This window comes from Sminthopsis crassicaudata, chromosome 3 (genome assembly GCF_048593235.1).
Source record: "Sminthopsis crassicaudata isolate SCR6 chromosome 3, ASM4859323v1, whole genome shotgun sequence".
NCBI classification, from domain to species: domain Eukaryota; kingdom Metazoa; phylum Chordata; class Mammalia; order Dasyuromorphia; family Dasyuridae; genus Sminthopsis; species Sminthopsis crassicaudata.
This window is the reverse complement of record NC_133619.1, coordinates 639,541,971-639,559,955: the sequence shown is the minus strand read 5'-3', so window position 1 is coordinate 639,559,955 and position 17,985 is coordinate 639,541,971. Positions and strand designations below refer to the sequence as shown.

Below are 17,985 nucleotides of genomic sequence, written 5' to 3'. Positions count from 1 at the left end.
CTGGATCCAGAGCCCAACAGTTCTCCCGACACCCAGGTCTTATTCCAAAGGTTTTATTGAGGCAGGTCTTCACATACAATGGGGGGAGGCAGGAAGGAGGCCGGGCGAGGATGGGGAAAGAGCTGAAATCAGGAGTGAAATAAATATACAAAGAAAAGCTTGGGAACCCTGAGGGGGGGGACAGGGGGACAGACGGACAGAGACTATCACACAGTGATAACAACCAAGGGAAGGGCTCTGGGAAGGCTGGGGGAGGGGAGAGCTGGGCTTCCATTTAAAATTGTATTGATTTATACAGAATATACAGTGTGAAAAAGGGGTTAGAGGGGGAAAGAAAGGATTCCACGTTGCTCCCTCAAGTCAATGAGGCGCCCCTCACGTCCCTTGTGGGCCCCTGGCCCCAGAGGGGTGCTGGGATGGCAGGAGGTGTCCCCCCCAGGCAGTCGATGCTTCTGGTTTGGGGGAGGGGCTAGTGTCTGCAGTACGGGTGTGTTTCTAAAAGTCTGAGAGGGGGACCGCTGTGGCCATCCGGGGACGCCATCTTGGTCCCCCCAACCTTTCCTTCCTCGGGAGGATGTGGGTAGAAAGGTCCTCCCAGGTGGTGCATCTCTGCTGCCCTAGAAGAGGGGCCGGCCAGGCAGAGGGAGGGTCTGCACTTTTCAGCATGAAGGCTCCCCCCCCCTCCACCCAGCCCTATTACTGTGGCTCAAAGACCAATGGAAAGCTCTGGACTCTTGAGTCCGGGCCCCAGTGGGGAGGAGAGGGGAGAAAAGGAGCCAGTTCCGAAGGGGCGGGGAAGCATCAGGCCCCTTCTGGCTGGAGAGAACGGCTCCCCTCCTCAACCCCAGTAGAAATGGGGAAGGTGACCGAGGAGAGGGCCAGCCCCACAGGCTGCTAGCACCATGAGGCTCGGAGCGGAGGCTTCTTGCTCCCCCATTCCAGACGTGGAGTGCAGAAAGTCACCGGCTGGAAAACAGGGGAGACGTGGTGGACAGAGACCTAACCCCACTCAATGAGAACCCCCTCCTGTCCCCCTCAGCCAGGGGACGCAACATTAGAACCAAAGCAAGATGAAGCCGCCACTTCCCCCCAAACCCCACTCCCAGCAGGGACCAGCAGCCCAGCGAGGCAGGACACGGTGTCACACATAGGGCGCCCGGCCGACTCACCTTGGGGGGCCACCTGCCCCGCCCCACCCTTCCTCGGGGAAGAAGGGGGAGGTGGCGGGGCACGGGACGGGGCGTCATACAAACACCTTGGCCAGGGCATCGGCCCCGGCGCTGGCAATGAGCGCCTTGCTGGGATGGCAGGCCACGGCATGAATGGCTTCCTCGTGCTTCTTGCGGTGTGCTGTGATCTCTTGCACGCAGGTCTTATTGTCCAGGCTCCAGAGGCGGAGGGAGCAGTCATGGCCTTGGGGGAAAGGAGCCCGTGACCAGAGTCCAGCCATCCCCCTGCTCCGGCCCCTCAAGCCCCCAGGCTGACCCTCTCCCCAACCATGTGCAGAGCTGGGACGAGAGCAAGGCACGCCCCCTCCCCTCCCTGCCATCCAGTCCCCACAGCTGTTCCCTTGCTGACATCCCCCCTCCTGACCATCCCCGGGCCCAATTCCAGCTTCTTTCCTCAAACTGTGCTCAGGGCCTTCCCTCACTGCCCTAGTCCAAACCCTTCTGGCCCTTCTTTGCCGAATGCCTCACCCCACACACTGTTCTACTCTATTCCCCCTTTCCTGGCTGGGCCGCTTCGCCCGCTCCCAGAAGAACTTACTTCCGGACATCAAGAAGACTCCATTCGGGTCCACAGCCAAGCAGGTCACCGCATCAAGGTGAGCGACCATGGAGTGCACAGATTTACCTGTCCAAGTAAGAGAGCAGGTACAAGTGTGGGTGTGCCCCTGTGTGCACACCTACCTCAGCGCATGCCGGGAAGGGGGGGGGGGGGATGCAGGCCACCCGCTCCTACCTGTCCGATTGTCCAGAAATCGGATGCCTCTGTCATCGTGGGCAGTAATGGTAAGGGGCTGGTTGGGGTGGCTCACCACCTGGTTGATCTGGGTGGGCCCTGAAAGGAGCAGAGTGAGTGAAAGACAAGAAAGCACAGGACTGGAGATAAAGTCGTGCTCACCCATGGCCACATTGGGTCACCTCCTAGCACTGGGCCTCGGTTTTCCCTAATCTGTAAAATGGGAGGTTTGGATAGCTTCTAAGGAAGTTTTTAGCTGCCGACTTGCCCATTCTGGGGGCCATCCAGTGATCTCTCAAGCAGAGCAAGGATAGCTTTGCTGACTGTACTAAGCCTGGGGCCACAGTGTAACCAATGGGGCCAGAATCTGCTCCAGACCCTTCCTTGAGGCCTCCGGGGGGCACTGTCGTGCCCGCCTCAGTTTCCCTTTCTGACTCACAGGGAGAACATGACCTTCCCCCCAGGGGGAAAATAGGCCTGAGTAACAGGTCGCACCACGGGGAGTTTGCTCAGGGCGAGGGCCCCGCCAAGCCCCGCCCCCACTCACCACTGCTCCCTCGGGACTCCAGAGTGAGAAGGGCACTGCCAGTCTCCAGGTTGTAGAGGACCGTGTCACCTGAGCGGAAGGAAGCGACGGCCTGGGCCGGCTCTGTGCTGGTGAAGGCCACGGAAGTGGGGATGCCATGCTCTGTCCGGAGTGAGAGAGGGGGAGCTGGCCATGCCTCCTCCCACCCCCACCCCATCCTTCCCACCAGGTTCTGTGCCCCTGGAGGATGGGGGCTCTCCCTCCCCCCACTCACCGCCAGCCGTGTGGAAAGTGCACAGGCAGGTGGGGCTGTGGCCACTAGGGTCCCAGATGCGAATGGTGCCATCCGCAGAACAGGAGGCCAGGCGGTGTGAGACGGGGCTGAAGGCGAGGCCCCACACGGCGTCCCCGTGGCCCTCCAGGACGCTGCTCAGCACACTGGGGTCTAGGCCCAAGCCGCAAGAAGGGGTCAGCGTCAGGGTCGGCTAGACTCTTCCCCCCACCCCCATCCTCCCGATTGGTGGTGGAGGGCCCTGGGTGAAATGGGGAGGGGTGCTAGCACATCCTGGGCTTGCTGCCGGGGCACGTCAGTGCCCCTCTGCCTTCCAAGACAGGCTTTGGTCTCTGAAGGGAACACAAGAGGCGTGGCCGCCACAATCCACAGCCTCCTGGGTCTCTGGGAAGGGGCTGGGGGGCAGGGGCGCTCTATCCAGAGGGAGGAGCCCTCACCATAGCCATCATAAGGGTCCATATTGAGGTCTGGGATCCTCCAGCAATGGATGCGGGCATCCGCGCCACCACTGTAGCAATGCTCGCTGTGACTGCCCATGGCCACCGCCAACACGGGGCCCCTAGAGAGGGGAGGAATGGCAGGTGAGCAGGACGGCAGGAGGGACGGTGGGTGATGGGGCTGCCCTCATCACAGCTCTCCTCCCCAGAGCATCAGGGACCACAGGCAGGTGCCCCCGCTTGCCCCTTCTCAGGGCATAATCACGAAAACATAGGACCCCTGTCCAGGTGCCCACTGTGTGCCAGGCACCAGGCTAGGCACTTTACACACTCTCCCTCGAGCTCAGGAAGGAAGTGCTGGGAAGTACAAGCAGGCAGTAGGGCCCCAAGCGCTCGATAAGGGTCGCAGGCCGGGTTGGAAGCCACATCTATGGGCACAGTGGCACCCCCCAGCGGCTTCCCAGCAAGTATGCCAAAGGACAGGCTGCCCGTTACCCACCTGTGGGCCCGGAAAGCGTGGATCGGCTCCACATCCAGAGCAGCATTCCTGCACGGGAGAGGACACGGGGTTAGTGGGCAGGCCGCGGGCCCCCGCCGCCCCTTCCCCAGGTCCCCACTCACTTCTTGGCCGTCACAGTCTTCTGTAGGTTCCAAAGCTTCAGGGTGCCGTCCTCCGAGGCCGTGAGCAAAGCTGACTCGCTGTGGTGGAAGGCCAGCGAGCGGATGCCGTCATAGTGGGAGCGGAGGGTGAATTTGGGGTTCCAAGTCTTCTTGAAGGCATCTTTGCTGTCAGAAAGCTGGGGGAAGGAAAGATAGGGAATCTCTGCGTTAACCCTCCACCCTCCAGGGATGCCCCAGGAACCTTGGAGCCATCCATCCTCCAATCTCTGCCCCTGCACTATTTCTGTGGCATGGACCCCACGGGCCCTTCCTCAGGTTTTAGAAAAGCGGGCCACAAAGGAAGCGGTACTCCCAGACATGCAGATGTTGAGGGAGGGGGCAGTAGCCGCCCCCAGTTGCAGGAGGCGGGAAGGGGGGAGAGACAGACACTTGTCCCAGCTGCTCTGCTCACTTGGGGCCAGATACCCCCAGCAGCCTTGGCTCCCCCAACCACTAGATTACTAGCTGGGGTCACCGTGCCCTCTCCAAATCTAGTTCACAGACCTGAGGGTGAGAACCGCCCCCCCCTGCCCTGGGAGCTCACCCTACCCCACCCAGGGACAATGGCTTCTGCCCACGGGCTGTCCTCCTGTCTTGGTGGCCAGAGGGACCCCAGCCTTGGCTCCTGCCTCCAGTGGAGGGTCAGCACCATGTCCCTCCCGTGCAGCCCTTCCCAGGCTCCTCTCCTCACTAGTCCCAGGGCCAAAAGCAATCTCAGGGCCACCTCCTTAAAGCCCCTCCTCTTATGGATGACAAAACAGAGGCCTTGGAGATATGACTTCCTGGAGTCATGGGGATGCTGACCGGTCAGGCCCCCCTCTAGGCGGCAGCCCAGGAGACTGTTTTAGAATCAGGAGGGGGCCTCCGGGGTCCAGGGTCGGGTCCCAGGCTCTGACTCAGGCTGCCCTGTTAATAACCTTTGGGAGGTCCCCACACTCACGTCACAGCTGAGGTCGTTGTCGTTGCTGACGGTGAGATCGGCCAAGTCCCCCAGGCTCACCTCTCCACCCCCAATAGTGTCCATGATAAAGACGTCGGAGGAAAAGCCAAGGGAACCTGCAGAGACAAGCCAGCTCATTGGAGAGTCCGGACAAGGCCTGGGCCTGGAGTCAGGACTATAACTCTCTCTGCTGCTGCTGCTGGGACCTCTCTGACCACTGACCCACCTGCCCCGCCTAGGGGACCTCCCACAACCTCCGGGGAGCTCCCCACCATCCCCGCCAAAGCGTGTTGACCAGAAGGCTCCTATCAGTCCAAATCCTCCTCCTACCTGGCCCCTGCAAGTCCCTCCCAGAGGCTTGGTCCCCATTCCCCAAAGGCAGGAGGGAGAGCACCAGAGCCCCAGCACCCTCACCGTCATGGGGCCGGGGCTGTGGCGTGCCAGGGGGCGGACCGGTGCCTTTTGGGGGCAGCCCATCAACATCCCGAAGATCAGCCAGCATGCCCTGCAGTTTCACCCGCCGACTCTCTGCCCGGGGTGGGAAAGGAAAGCCAGAGGGGCTGAGCTGCCGGGCCCCTCGGGGCTCCCCACTCCCTCTCTCTGCCCCATTCCAGGAAGGCGAGAGCAGCCTGAACCCACCTTCCCCCGGCCCCGCCCCCCAAGAAGCATAAGATGTCTGGGTGGGGCAGGGACTGGAAGTCCATCCCCATGCCCGGGGAAGCAGAGCTGGGGGCAGGAGGATCACCAAGCCAAAGAGCAGGGAGAAGAGGCTTCTCCCTCCCCCCCCCCCTGCCTCAGGCCAACCTCCCTCTTCTTCCGGCCTGTGCTGCTCGGGGTCCTTGGGAAGTCTGGCCTGCAGCCCTCTCCCTCTCCCCCAGGCCCCCCGCCAAGGGCAGAGGTCAAGCCTGCAGGCTTCCTCTAGGCCTCCAGAGGAGACTTCAGGAAGCCTGCCCGTCAGAGGAAGCCACGCACTGGGGCAGGAAGCAGCTGCGGGCTGGGCCAGGAAAGGCCGGCCCTCCATGACCCCCTTTTCTTACCCAGCTCAGTGCCGTCTCCGGAGCGGCGCGCCTCAGCAGACCCTTCCCCATCTTCCCCAGAGCCCAGAAAGTCAAATTCATTGATGGCATCCTCAGAGTCTTCGTCGTCATCTTCCTCATCCATTTCTGGGACCAGGGGCTTAGACGATAACTGAGAGAACAGGAAACCAGGGGTTGAGGGCTGGAGCTGCAGGAGGACACCTGGGGGCAGACCCAGCGGGTCTTGGACAAGGGGCTCCAGTCCACTTGCCAACAATCGTGCCTCCCTTATGGTGGTCTCCCCACCATGTGCACAGTCAGGGCTAACCCTAAACCCGACATTCAAGGCCCTTCCCTCTAAAACCACATGAGACCTGGCTCGTGTAACCCACTCCCCCTCAAAGGCATCAACCACAGAATGCCTGAAGACCAGAATGAACAGGCCCCTCAGCCAGCTTAAGTGACCCCCTGCATCACTCAAAGAAACAAACCAACAATCAGGAAACCGACCTGATGGGCCTCCAACTAAAACTCGAACCCAGGGTCCCAGTTCAGAGAAACCAACACCACCTGCCACTTCCCTCCCATCTCAGACCTCCCCTCCTTGCTGTGTCTTCTGTACCTTGCTGGACCTTAATACTCCGAGGACTGAGTTAGGGCCTACCTAAAAGAAGCCCAAAGTGGGCCGGGCCTGAGGCCAAAGTGGGCCGGATCCAGGCCTGAGACTGTCCTAAGCCTGTCCTAAGCCTAAAGCAAGCCAGGCCTAAGGCCGAGACAGGCCAGGCCAGAGCCCCAGATGGGCAGGGACCAGGCCTGAGACTGTCCTGAGCCTGAGCCTGAAGCTGGTCCTGAGATGAGCCCAAGGTGGGCTAGGCCCGAGACTGGCAGACTTGGGCCTGAGGCCAAGGCAGGCTGAGACCAGGCCTGAGCCTGTCCTGGGCCCAAAGCGGGCCGGGCCTGAAGTGAGCCCAAGGCGGGCTGGGCCCAAGGTTGGCCTCCCTCACTCCCGCCCTCCTGCGGCTAGGCCAGAGGCTGCCCCAGGCTGCCAGGTCGGCACACCTTGACCCGTTGCTTCTTGGGCTGCATGCTCTCCAGCTCCTCCTCCTCGTCGCTGTCCTCTTCCTCACAATTCTGCAGGAATGGGATCTTCTCCAGCACGGAGCTTCCCAGCCGCTCTGCACCTTCCTTGCCTGCAGCATTCCTGCCCAAGACACAAGTGAGGGGATGTAGCCAGAGCTCATCCCGTACCCCGAGCCCACCCACCCCCTCCCAAGCCAGACTGCTGAAACCCGGGGGGAGCCTGGGGAAGACGTGGCCTAAATCCCCAGCAGAACGAAGTTTGCCCTGGCTGGGCTCTTTGGTCCTAGGCCCCCTCCTGACTTGGCTGCTGCTGTGGGCGGGGGACACTCTCTGCAAGAGCCCACTCCCCACACATAATGTTTGGTAAATCCAGAGACTGAGCCATGACTATGGAAACACCCAAACCCGCCTGCCGGAGATCAGATGCACCACAATGCCTGGCACATAGTAGGCACTAAACGAACGTCCCCCGAAGCTTGATGCGGCCAGCAATCAGCTTTGGGGAAGGAAAGGGAAGCGAAGGGCAGACCCAGGCAGAATCGGGACGCAAGGCAGAGCCCTCACCTCTTGATCTGCTCCTCGATCTGCTTGGCCAGCACCGACTCCCCTGTGGGAAGCCCTCCAGGGCTGCTATCACCAGGCTCGGCTGCCCCGTTCAGCTCCACGGAGCGGCCCAGCAGTGAGCGCACGCGCTTCGAACGCATATCCAAGATGGTGTCTGTGTAGCCCACCTCCTCCAAGTACCTTTGAGGAAGGAGGAAGGAAGGTGGTCTGGGGGGAAACCTCTAAAGGGCTCAGAAGCTCCAGACCTGAGGCAAAGCCAACGAGGAGAAGGCAGGGGCCTCCTCTCAGACAAGGGGGGCACCTCCCAGGAAAGTTCTTCCCTCTTCTCGCTGCTCCCCCTCCCTCAGCCCAGGGAGGGAGGATCAAAGCGGGAGCTACGAGGCTCTCGGAAGAGGCTCAGCCGCAGGGAGGATGGGAGCTGGGAAAGGCTCCTCACCCAGGACCTCCCCAGCTCTTTCAGAAGCTCACCCCTGCAGCCTTCAGAGGCCTTTTGGGCCGCCCTGCACCCTCTAGACACTCACTGTCGGAGCAGCTGCCGGCCTTCCTTCCACACCAGCTGGCTGCTCTCCAAGGAGACTGACTCCACAGGCCCATTGGGAACTGAGCAGAGAGAGAGGGGCTCAGGACAGCGGCCACCCCCCCCCCACAAGGCCCCCACCCACCCAGGGGCTTGGGAAGGAGCCCCGGCCCCGCCAATCTGCCTCCCTAAGAAGGCTGGTCCCTGCTTCCAGGAGTCCGCTCCACACACACCTTGCTCCAGCACCTCCGACTTCTTCTCCCCTTGGTTTGATTCCGTCCCAAACTTCAGTTTGTGATACTTGGCTCTAGAAGAAAGGAGGCTGTCAGGGAGGCCAGCTTCAGTGAGCCAATGCACTTTCATTTCTAAACAGACGAGTACGCCAAAGCTCCGAAGGGAGGGCACTAGAGTGTAAGGGGGTCCTGACCCCAAAGAATTTTGGAACTGCTCAATTAATTCAAACTCAAAAGCTGGGAGGGCCTCTAGGAAGGCAGGCTGGGCATTCGAGGCCCTGAACTTAGAGTCTGGTGACCTTGGACAAGTCCTTAGCCTTCCCCCAAAGGAAAAGGAGGGTGGCGGTCTGGGTTGCCAGGGGAATTTCAGGGCCTCCCTCTCATTTCACTATTCGTCACTGCCTTGGTGCTACCTTTCCTGGACGTCTCCAGACTGACTGCTCAAGGAGGTAAAGGCGCCCAGAACCACCTCCAAGTCCTCCCAGGGAGACTTTGTGATGGGGCAGGGGCTTGGGTTAGGGGAAGCTCTAGGGGCAGCTCCTGAGGAAGCAGGGCTGCCTAGCCACCTGGGCAGAGAGGAGCCTCAGTTTCCTCATCTGTAAAATAAGCCCTTAAGGGCCCCCAGCTCCCGCCCCAGGGTGAGCCACAACTCTCCGTCCCCAAAACTGCAGCCTCCTGGATGTCCCCCCAAGAGTGGGGGGAGGAGGGATGCTGACAGCCCTTCAGAAATGTGAGGGCGGGGGCAGTGGGGCCTGGAAGACAGCGGGCTTCAGAGGGCCGCGGGCACCGCTGCCAGGGCCAGACTTCATGCCCCAAGGGCAGAGCGAGGAGCCCGGGCGCCTCGGAGAGGCTGGCTTCGGATCAATATGAAGAAAATCTTCCTGACAACCAGTGGCACCCAAGGGGACACCTTGGGAAATAACAGGCTCCCCCTCCCGGGAGCTGGGCTCCCACTGTGAAGAGGCTAATGCTGGCACGGAAAGCTCCAGAAAGCCACCATTCCAAAGCCAAGCACCGTACAGTGATCCCTCCTCACCACCCGGGAGAAGGCCGGCCTGCAGCAGGGGCACAATTGGCAGCTAGGACCCCTGCCCTGCCCCACCCTGGGCAAGCAGCTAGCCTCTGTGGCCCCAGAAAACAAAGAGGTCGGAGCAGAAGCCACTGCAGCTTTAGACGAGGCTCTCAGTGCTTGTGTATCCAGGCCACTTCTCGTTCCTGGATTTCCCCATGGTTTTCTAGCCCTCTAGCTGGTTATATATCCAGGCTCCCCAAGCAGAGGACAAAAGCCCTCTGGAAGCAGGGACTTCTCGTGCCCTCGGCCACGGCTTTGGCGTGGCACTAACGTGGCCAGGCTGTGCAGTCCAGACAGGGCCTCCACGCTGCCAGCCGGCAGAACCGCTCTCCCCACGCAGCCCCGTCACAGTCCTGGGCCAGCCCGTCGGCGGAGCCAGGGGCCCCCGCACTCCTTCTGGCTCCGATTCTGCCAAGGAGAGCCGGGGTATGTGGGCAGGGGGAGGGGAAGCTCACCCACCGTTCCTGCTTCAGTGCAAACTCTAGCATTTTGATCCGCCGAACCAGGTCTGTCTTAAGGTTCTCCTGTCCCTTTCTCTCCCCTTGGAGAAAAGCCACCTGGGCCTGAGAGGAGGAAACAAAGAGAAGTCAGGGGCAGGAGAAACCCTTCCCAACGCGACACTTCCGGGGTCAAAGCAACGTAAGGCACAGAGCCTCTAAATCGCTATGGCCTGCATGGCCGGAGGAGGAGGAAGGAGGGAGTGCCCGCTCTCTGGAAGCCTTTAGCAGAGAACTGCTGCCGAGAAGAGCCCGGCTCGCTATTCCCCGGCTGAGCCGCCTGCCCGGAGGTCCTTGTTACCACCAGCTCCTCCTAGGCCTGGCCCAGGCTCTCTGGATGACCACAGCAACCCCCCACAAGCCGAAGGGCTGCTGGGTAACGCCGAGCCGAGCCTCACCTGGGGCCCGCTTTACAGGACGCCCCCAACCAAGAGGCTCGAGGGGAGGCCAGGGGAGAGGCGCTTTAAGAGACAAGACACTCTGGGAGGCCCTTCCAGGTCCAAGATTAAGACTCTGTGACCCCTTGCTTTGGGAGGAGGCTCCCCCAGCATCTGCCCTCCACCATGCTGTCCACCCCGGTTAGGAGGGGTCCAGCCCCGGACTAGGGCGCTTTCCCTCCCCAGCATCCTTACCCTACATCCACATCCCCACTCAAGTCGCCAAATGACGCTTTTACTCAGTCCCCCTCTCTGCAACTCCAGCTGGAAGGCTTCTGGCCTGCCCACACACCGACCCTTCTGCTTCCCAGCCCAAACTCCGCATCCACACCTGCTGAAAGCGGGCCCTGCACTTGCCCTCCCAGGAGCTTCCTGCCTTCCCGCTTGTAGAACCAGAGCCGTGGGCCCAGGGTCTCTCTGAAACCTCTTGTAAGGGCTCGGCGTGGAGCAGCCCCCTCCTCGAGGTCTAGTCCTGCCCACTCACCCAGCACCGGACAGAAGGGCAGGGCCGGGGGGGGGCAATAAATCACCAGAAAAAGCTACAGGGCCCAAAGAGCTCTCACTAAGGCCTCCTCTTCCTCTTCCCTCCCACCTTGAGGATCACACTTTCCCCCGAACCCCAACTTCCTGAAATCACCCTCGATTCTGTCAACCAAGGGGGTGAGGAGGCCCCCAGCGGGAAGGGGAGGTGAGGGGGATGCCAGTCCCTGCCCAGGGCTGGGCACACTCACACTGCCCATGGGCACACACATACATCCCCCCACATTCACCCCCTCTCTTTGCAGGGTCCCAGGTTCCCAGACTCCCACCCACCCAGTCAGAGCTGAGAACCGTCTCCCACTTCCCTTCCTGCTGTTCCTCTCTCTCCTTCCTGTCTGAGAGACACCAGCTGGCTGGTGACTAAGCCAGGCTCCCTCTCCTGGGTGAAGGGAGCCCTAACGGTCACCCCACCTCCGCCCCCTGGAAGGGAGCGACCGCCAGGGTCGGCCTTCTGCCTCCTGCTCTCAGAACTACTTTTCCTCCCAAATGCATGGAAGGCTCTTCCAAAAACGCTGCACCGTGCCTCAGGGACGCTGACAGGCTGCTGTCTCCTCGGAGGGAGGGACTTTTACTTTTTCCCCTTTGGATCTCTAGCACACAGTAGGTGTTTAATGTCTTAAGATCCTCACTTAGTAGGAGATTCACCCATCAGGTGAATGCTCCTGATCACAAAGCTACATGGGAGATCCGAATATGTCCCCGAGTCCCCTCATGATGCCAGAACAGTCCCCGTCTTCAGGACGCCCATGCTGTGGCCCACGCTGCCCACCCATCTGGTCTGAGACCCTGAGGCTGGCCTCGGACAACAGCCCGCACCCTTGTCACGCCTCGCAGGGCTCCCGGAGGCCGGCTCCCAGCAGCCTTCTCCTCTCCTCTGCAGCCCTCCTGGAAAGCGGACTCAATCCCTGGGAGCCGGCCCGGGAAAAGCCGGGAGTCGGAGGCCCCTGGGCGGGTGGTACATAAAGCACTTCACAAAGGCCAGGAGAGAAGGGCCCGGGGAGTGTCCCCGGCCCCTCAGATAAAGACGAGCCATTGCAGGCCCAAAGGGAGGGTCCGGGCGGTCCGGCAGAGGGCCCCGAGTCCACCGCCCGCCCGGGAGGTCTCTGACAACAAAGTGCTCCCTGGCCTGGGGAGGAGCCTGGGGAGGAGCCTCGGGAGAAGCAGGCCCAGCTTTCACCTGCTTCCTTTTTCTTCCTCCCCATTATCCCTTTTTAGAGTCAGATTTTCCTGCCCAAGGTGACAAATCCAGCAATGTTTTCAAGGCCGGTCCCTGCTTGCATTTACAGGCGTGTTTGCTGCCTGGGAGGAGGGAGGGAGAATCTATCTTTAGGGGTATGGAGAAAACTAGAATGGAAGCCACAAGAATACGCTGCTGCAGGAGCCCCGCCCCCCGGGCCTTGCTCCTGTCACTGCTGGGACGCTCAGGGTCCCGGCCCGGCTGGGACCCCTCCCCCTCTCAGCAGGAAGCAGCACATTGGGGCTCCCCCCCGAAAGCAGCCTCGGGTAAAGGGGCGCCGGGCACTTCCGGAGGCGGGACGCCGCCTTCACGCCCACCTGCAAGCAAATCCCGGTGCAGAGCTACTTCTCCCACTTCTTCCCCAAGGCCCGAAAGCTCCGGCGGTGGGGGCAAGGGCCCCCCCCCTACCCACTCCTTCCCTTTCCCCTCCTCCATTCCAACAGGCCCCGAACGCGGGAGGGGGGAGTTCCCCGGTCCCCGCATTCCCCATTGTGGGGGGCGCCGGCCCCCCAGTCTCACTTCTCACCCGGTGATTCGCGTTAGGAAGGACAGAGGGTGGGGGAGAGCTGGGGTGGGGGTCTCCGCGTCTCCTTCCCCGGGGCTTAGAGGGTCATTCCCCCTCCCACGGTGAGTGGTGGGGGCACTTTCCGCGGTCCAGCCTTCTCCTCCTCCGCAGGAGTTCGAGGCCGGACCTGGGGGGCGCTCCCCGCTCCCCCCTCTCCCGCAGGAGCTCGAGCCCGGCCGTGGGGGGGTCGCTCCCCGCTCCCCCTCCCCTCCCCACTCCGCTCCCTCCCGCGGGGAGGGGGGGTGGCGGCCATTGCTCTCCAAGATGGCGGCGGCGGCGGCGGCAGCGGCGGCGGGTGAGGGGCCCGGGGCTCGGGCAACGGCGGGGGGCGGGCCGGGCGGGGGCGGGCCCTGGGCCGGGGGGGCGGGGGCGGGGGCGGCGGCGGCCCGGGCCGGGGGCGGCTCACCTGCAGCTCGGCCCGCTCGGCCTCCCAGCGCGCCTTCTCCGCCTCGAAGCGCGCCCACTCGTGCTGGATGAAGTGCAGGATGCCGGGCAGGCTCAGCGGCTCGGGGCCCGCCCCGGGGCTCCCCCCGCCGGCCCCGCCCCCGCCGCCCCCGCCGCCCTTGGCGGGGCTGGGGGCCGGCGGGCGGCAGGCGGGGGCGGTCGCGGCGGCGGCGGCGGCGGCGGCGGCGGCGGCTGCGGCGGCGGCGGCGGCGGGGGCCGCTCGCTCCTCCATCATGGAGGCCGGCGGCTGGAGCGCGCGCGCGCCCTCGCGGGCCGCCTCCTGCCCCGCGCGCCTCCCTCGCGGACGGCGGTTGCACGCGCGCACGCGCGCTCGAGCCCGCGGGGATGAGGGAGGGGGGAGGAGCCTCGCGCCCTACCTCCGCGCGCCAGCCCGCGCACGCGCGCTTTCAGCCCCCGAGGGAGGCGCGCAGGGCGGCGGCCGCGCGCCGGGAGGGCTGCCCTTGGTCCTAGCCCTTTGACACCCCTCCCCTCAGCCTCCTACCCGGCATCCCAGCCGGTCTATCCTCCCGGCTCCGCCCCTCGCCCCGGTTACTTTAGCAACCGAGAGGCCTTCCCAATCTCGAATCCAGCCCACCTCTCCTTGGCCCCCTCCCGTTCCAGCCCCTCCTTAGAGCTCTTTCTCTCCATCCTTAAATGGTTGCTATAGAAACAGGGAACCAGTCTGCACGCTGTCTCTTGGATCCCCCGCGGTTGCCATAGCAACTATGACCCTTCACACTACCCCTCTATCCTGCCCACCCTGGGTACTACAAATTGCCAATCCTGGATCCCTCCCCCCCCCATGGGTTGCCATAGCAATCCTGCCGGCCTCAGGGAGGCTCTTCTCCAACCCCCAGCCAATCTCCCCCCCCCCAACCTGCTTGTTTGCCATGATTTCAAACCCTTACCTTATTCTCTCCTCTCCCCCAGAACTTGAGGATACCCTGGGCCAGGATCAGTGGCCCTACCCCCATTCTCCTAGGCCAGTTGCCATGGGAACCACTATAGAGCTGTTACCATGGTCCCCTTAATCTTGCCCCTTCCCAGATATCTGCTGAGTCCATCCCTACCTCTGTTGGTTGCTATGGTATCCAGGCCCAGTACCACACCTAGACCCCAGTGAGCTAATGCCCAAAGAAAGAAAGGGTGATTGCCATAACCCCCCCCCACTATAATGGGTAACAAGCTGGGGCGAGGATTGGGAAGGGGTCCTGATGAGGAAGGATGGTTGCTGTGGTAACAGGCTCTTCTCAGTCTCTCTTAAGGTGTCCAGACCCACTCAGGGTTGGGAGGGAGAGGCAGTTTGCTATGGGTTACTCCCTCTTTTCCACTTACCCCTTTCCTAATTCTAGACTGATGCCAAAGGGGGAAGGGAAGTTACCAGTGGTTACTCCCCCTTTAAGGAGAGGCCAAGTCGTTCCCTTCCCCCGTCAGCTGCGCCAGGCAGAAAATCAGCCCTGTCCCTTTCAAGGGGGGCGGCTCACTGGGGTACACCTGAGGGGATAGGAGACCTGAGAGCGGGGTCCCCAAATCGCATCTAACTCAGGTTTTTTCCCTTCCTAACTCTTCAGAAGGAAAAGCAGTCAGCCTTGGGGATTTCTATACTCCTCTGTCCTAAAAAGGTAAGCTCTGGGGCCCCCAATCTCGGGCCTGCTGGACTAGGATAGAGACTGGGCTGGAGCGGGTCTGGGGGAGGCCACTCTCCCTTTACCACGATGCCCACCCTCATTTCTCAGCATCCTAGACCTTCAAAGAACCAGAACATCCCTTTTACAGACGGGGAAACTGAGGCCCAGAGAGAGGAAGGGACTTTCCCTAAGGGCACGCGGGAAGTCAGGGTCAGAGCTAGGATTGCCACCAGGGCCTTGGAGATGACGTCTAACGTCCCCGCTCGATCCAGCAGTCCACTGGTACGGTAGTTGTCTGTGTCTGTCTCGTCTCCCTCCTAGACTGACCTTCCAGAGAGGCCTGGCACTGGGCCAGACCCTTCTCCCTGCCCCCCATTCCGCCTCCCCTGCCCCAGCCCAGGGTCTCGCTCCCGGGGGGCACTCCTTGGTGATGAGTTCACAGAGGGGAGGCTGTTCCCACTGTTCGGGCAACTTACCCAGAACCCTTCCCTTCTATGCCTCAGTCTCCCTATCAGTAAAATAATAGGACTCAGTGATCCCCAGATGCTCTCTGTAGGGGCTCAGAGCCCCAGGAGTTGGCGGGGTTAGCCTGTGGGGTAGCAGGGAGCCTCCACAGTCAGTGAGCTTGCCCCCTGGCTCGAGGCCTTTAAATACTCGTGTCCTGGGACCAGCCGGGCTCCGTAGGAGAGGCCTGGGAAGGAAGCTGGTTTTCGGGGCTGAGGGCAGAGACGAGGAAGCTTCCTTGGGCTGGCTGAGGCTGCTGGGACCAGTCTGGGCACGGCTGGGGAGAAGGCGCAGGGAGCCCAGGCTGCCGACAGTGAGCCAGCCCCTCCTCCGGGAACGCCTGCCCCTCCTCCAGGAGCACCTGCCCACCTGGGTCCAGACCCCGTGTAGAAGAGGAATGGAGCAGCCACTGGGGCCTCTGGGGGGCTTCGGAATGAGGCCGCTTCCCTTCAGCGGCCCTGGGTGGAAACAGGCTTGCCGGCCTCTTCCAGAACTCAGCCTCCATTCTCTGGTCCCTGCCCCGGGGCTTAGGGCTGGGCACTGAGTCATCCTCCCAGGGAGAGTGGAGAGGCTGGCTTCCCTGAGGGGGGCTGGGGCTCTGGAGAGGGACAGAAGAAAGGAGCAGAATTCAGTCCTGGGGAGGAGCATGAAGTCCTGGCACGTGGGAGACCCGCAGCAGACCCCCGGGAAGGCGGGGCCCTGTGCTCCGGGACACCGCGGCTGGGCCAGGATTGGCGAGCTGTTTACGAGGGGCGTAAATTGGAACAGGGACCCCCCCCCCCCCCCGCAGGACCAGATGCGGCGCTGAGCTAGGGCTTGGCTGCTGGGAGAGCCACGAGCTAATGGCCCTCTCACGCCTCAGTTTCCTTGGTAAAAGAGCTCCGAACCCTGCTCTCCTTAGGGAGTCAGTCAGGGTGGGCTGCTGGAGGGGACGTGTTGGAGGGAGGGGAGGAAGGGGAGTTTGGGGGGTGAGCCCGGCCTCACCGTCTCCCCGCCTTTCCCCCCTCCAACTCCCCCAGGCTGCCAGGATCCCAGGGCTAGCCCCACTTTCGAAAGCCAGATGCGTCTCACCCGGTGCCAGGTCGCGCTGGCGGCCGCCATCGTCCTCAACCTCCTCGTCTTCTTCTACGTGTCCCGGCTGCAGCAGCAGCGTCGGCGGGGGGGGCGGGCGGTCCGGCCCCCCCGCCTCGCCCACTCGGCCCCCGACCCCCGGGTCACCGTCCTCATCCGAGAGTTCGAAGCCTTCGACAACGCGGTGCCCGAGGTGGTGGCCTCCTTCCTGCACCTGGACCCCAGCCAGCCCATCGTGGTGGCGGCCGACACGCTCCCCTACCCGCCCCTGGCCCTGCCGGCCGTCCCCAACGTGCGGCTGGCCCTGCTCCGGCCCTCCCTGGATCGGCCGGCGGCCGCCTCGCAGCCCGAGACGTACGTGGACACGGAGTTCGTGGCCCTGGTACCCGATGGCACACGAGCGGAGACCCCCGGGCAGCTCCAGCGCATGGCGGAGGAGCTGAGGAACACCCACGCCCGCCTGGTGGCCGCCCCCGTGGCCACCGCGAACCCTCCCCACTGCCTGGCGCTGGAGGTGAACGTGCGCGAGTGGACGGCCAGCTACGGACCGGCCCCGGACCCGCCCTTCTGCGACGCGCTGGACGGGGAGGTGGTGGTGGTGGTCCGCACCCGCGACCTCTTCAACCTCTCGGCCCCCCTGGCCCGGCCCATGAGCACCGGCCTCTTCCTGCAGACCTCGGTCCGCGGGTGGTCGGTGCGCCTCCTGGACCTGCCCTTCGCCCCCGCCCGGCAGCCCCCCCTGGCCACGGCCCACGCCCGCTGGAAGGCCGAGAAGGAGGGGCGCGCCCGGCGGGAGGCGCTGCTGCGGACGCTGGACATGCGGCTGGTGAGCTGGGAGGGCGGCCGGCAGGAGTGGTTCGGCTGCGGCAAGGAGACGACCCGGTGCTTCGACACGGTGGTGGGCGACACCCCCTCCTACCTCTACGAGGGCCGCTGGACGCCGCCCTGCTGCCTGCAGGCCCTCCGCGAGACCGCGCGCCACGTGGTGGGCGTCCTGGAGGCCGCCCGCGTGCGCTACTGGCTGGAGGGGGGCAGCCTGCTGGGCGCCGTGCGCCACGGCGACATCATCCCCTGGGACTACGACGTGGACCTGGGCATCTACCTGGAGGACGTGGCCAACTGCGAGCAGCTGCGGGGGGCCGAGGCCGGCTCGGTGGTGGACGAGCGGGGCTTCGTGTGGGAGAAGGCCGTGGAGGGGGACTTCTTCCGGGTCCAGTACAGCGAGACCAACCACCTGCACGTGGACCTGTGGCCCTTCTACCCCCGCAACGGCGTCATGACCAAGGACACGTGGCTCGACCACCGGCAGGACGTGGAGTTCCCCGAGCACTTCCTGCACCCGCTGGTGCCCCTGCAGTTCGCCGGCTTCTTGGCCCAGGCCCCCAACAACTACCGCCGCTTCCTGGAGCTCAAGTTCGGGCCCGGCGCCATCGAGAACCCGGAATACCCCAACCCCGCCCTCAAGAGCCTGGCGGGCAGCGGCTGAGGGGCGCCAGCGGCCGGCCCTCGGGGGGCTCGCCCGGAGCAGCGGAAGAGACCGAGTCTCAGTCGTGCATGGAGAGGATGGAGGCCGTCCAGGAATGGGGGGGGGTCGCGGGGAGGGAGACAGGGCAAGGGAAGCAATAAAAGACCCCCCTGCTACCGGGCTGGCCCAGACTGTGTGTGTGTGTGTGGTTCGGATCCCTTCCACCACCAGGGGGCGCTGTCCCCCAACTCCTGGGGCTGCTGGAGGGGGCCTGGGGAGAAAGAGGGACCCCCGGGCT

The 17,985-nt window shown here is 63.4% G+C and overlaps 2 protein-coding genes across 10 annotated transcripts; one reads left to right on the top strand and one right to left on the bottom strand.

Moving 5' to 3' along the window:
- Positions 1-37: 37 nt before the first annotated feature.
- On the bottom strand, positions 38-13,269 carry STRN4 (striatin 4). The gene is made up of 18 exons (XM_074306955.1): positions 12,982-13,269; positions 9,759-9,862; positions 8,228-8,301; positions 7,999-8,077; positions 7,478-7,657; positions 6,893-7,034; positions 5,855-6,005; positions 5,232-5,345; positions 4,818-4,933; positions 3,839-4,014; positions 3,717-3,764; positions 3,218-3,339; positions 2,763-2,933; positions 2,510-2,650; positions 1,963-2,061; positions 1,768-1,854; positions 1,170-1,413; positions 38-966 (listed from the first exon to the last, which is right to left on the bottom strand). Exons 1-17 carry the CDS (start codon positions 13,252-13,254, stop codon positions 1,244-1,246), a joined length of 2,247 nt encoding a protein of 748 aa, XP_074163056.1. The 5' UTR covers positions 13,255-13,269; the 3' UTR covers positions 38-966; positions 1,170-1,243.
- On the top strand, positions 12,801-17,883 carry FKRP (fukutin related protein). Of its 9 annotated transcripts, none has more exons than XM_074306960.1 (4): positions 12,801-12,870; positions 14,591-14,641; positions 14,796-14,929; positions 16,171-17,883. In XM_074306960.1, the coding sequence occupies exon 4, from the start codon at positions 16,212-16,214 to the stop codon at positions 17,706-17,708; it is 1,497 nt and encodes a 498-aa protein (XP_074163061.1). In that variant the 5' UTR covers positions 12,801-12,870; positions 14,591-14,641; positions 14,796-14,929; positions 16,171-16,211; the 3' UTR covers positions 17,709-17,883. The 9 variants fall into 9 exon arrangements, with proteins under 9 accessions (XP_074163061.1, XP_074163057.1, XP_074163060.1 ...); XM_074306964.1 differs by having other exon boundaries at positions 12,852-12,870; positions 14,594-14,641; XM_074306962.1 differs by lacking the exon at positions 12,801-12,870 and adding an exon at positions 14,100-14,138.
- The last annotated feature ends 102 nt before the right edge of the window (positions 17,884-17,985 follow it).

Coding starts and splice junctions, on each gene's coding strand:
- STRN4 (XM_074306955.1), bottom strand. CDS start 13,254: ATGATGGAGGAGCGAGCGGCCCCCGCCGCCGCCGCCGCCGCAGCCGCC. Junction 7,035..7,477: donor ATCGAGGAGCAGATCAAGAG/GTGAGGGCTCTG, acceptor TGTCTTGGGCAG/GAATGCTGCAGGCAAGGAAG. Junction 2,934..3,217: donor GGACCCTTATGATGGCTATG/GTGAGGGCTCCT, acceptor GCTTGGGCCTAG/ACCCCAGTGTGCTGAGCAGC.
- FKRP (XM_074306960.1), top strand. CDS start 16,212: ATGCGTCTCACCCGGTGCCAGGTCGCGCTGGCGGCCGCCATCGTCCTC.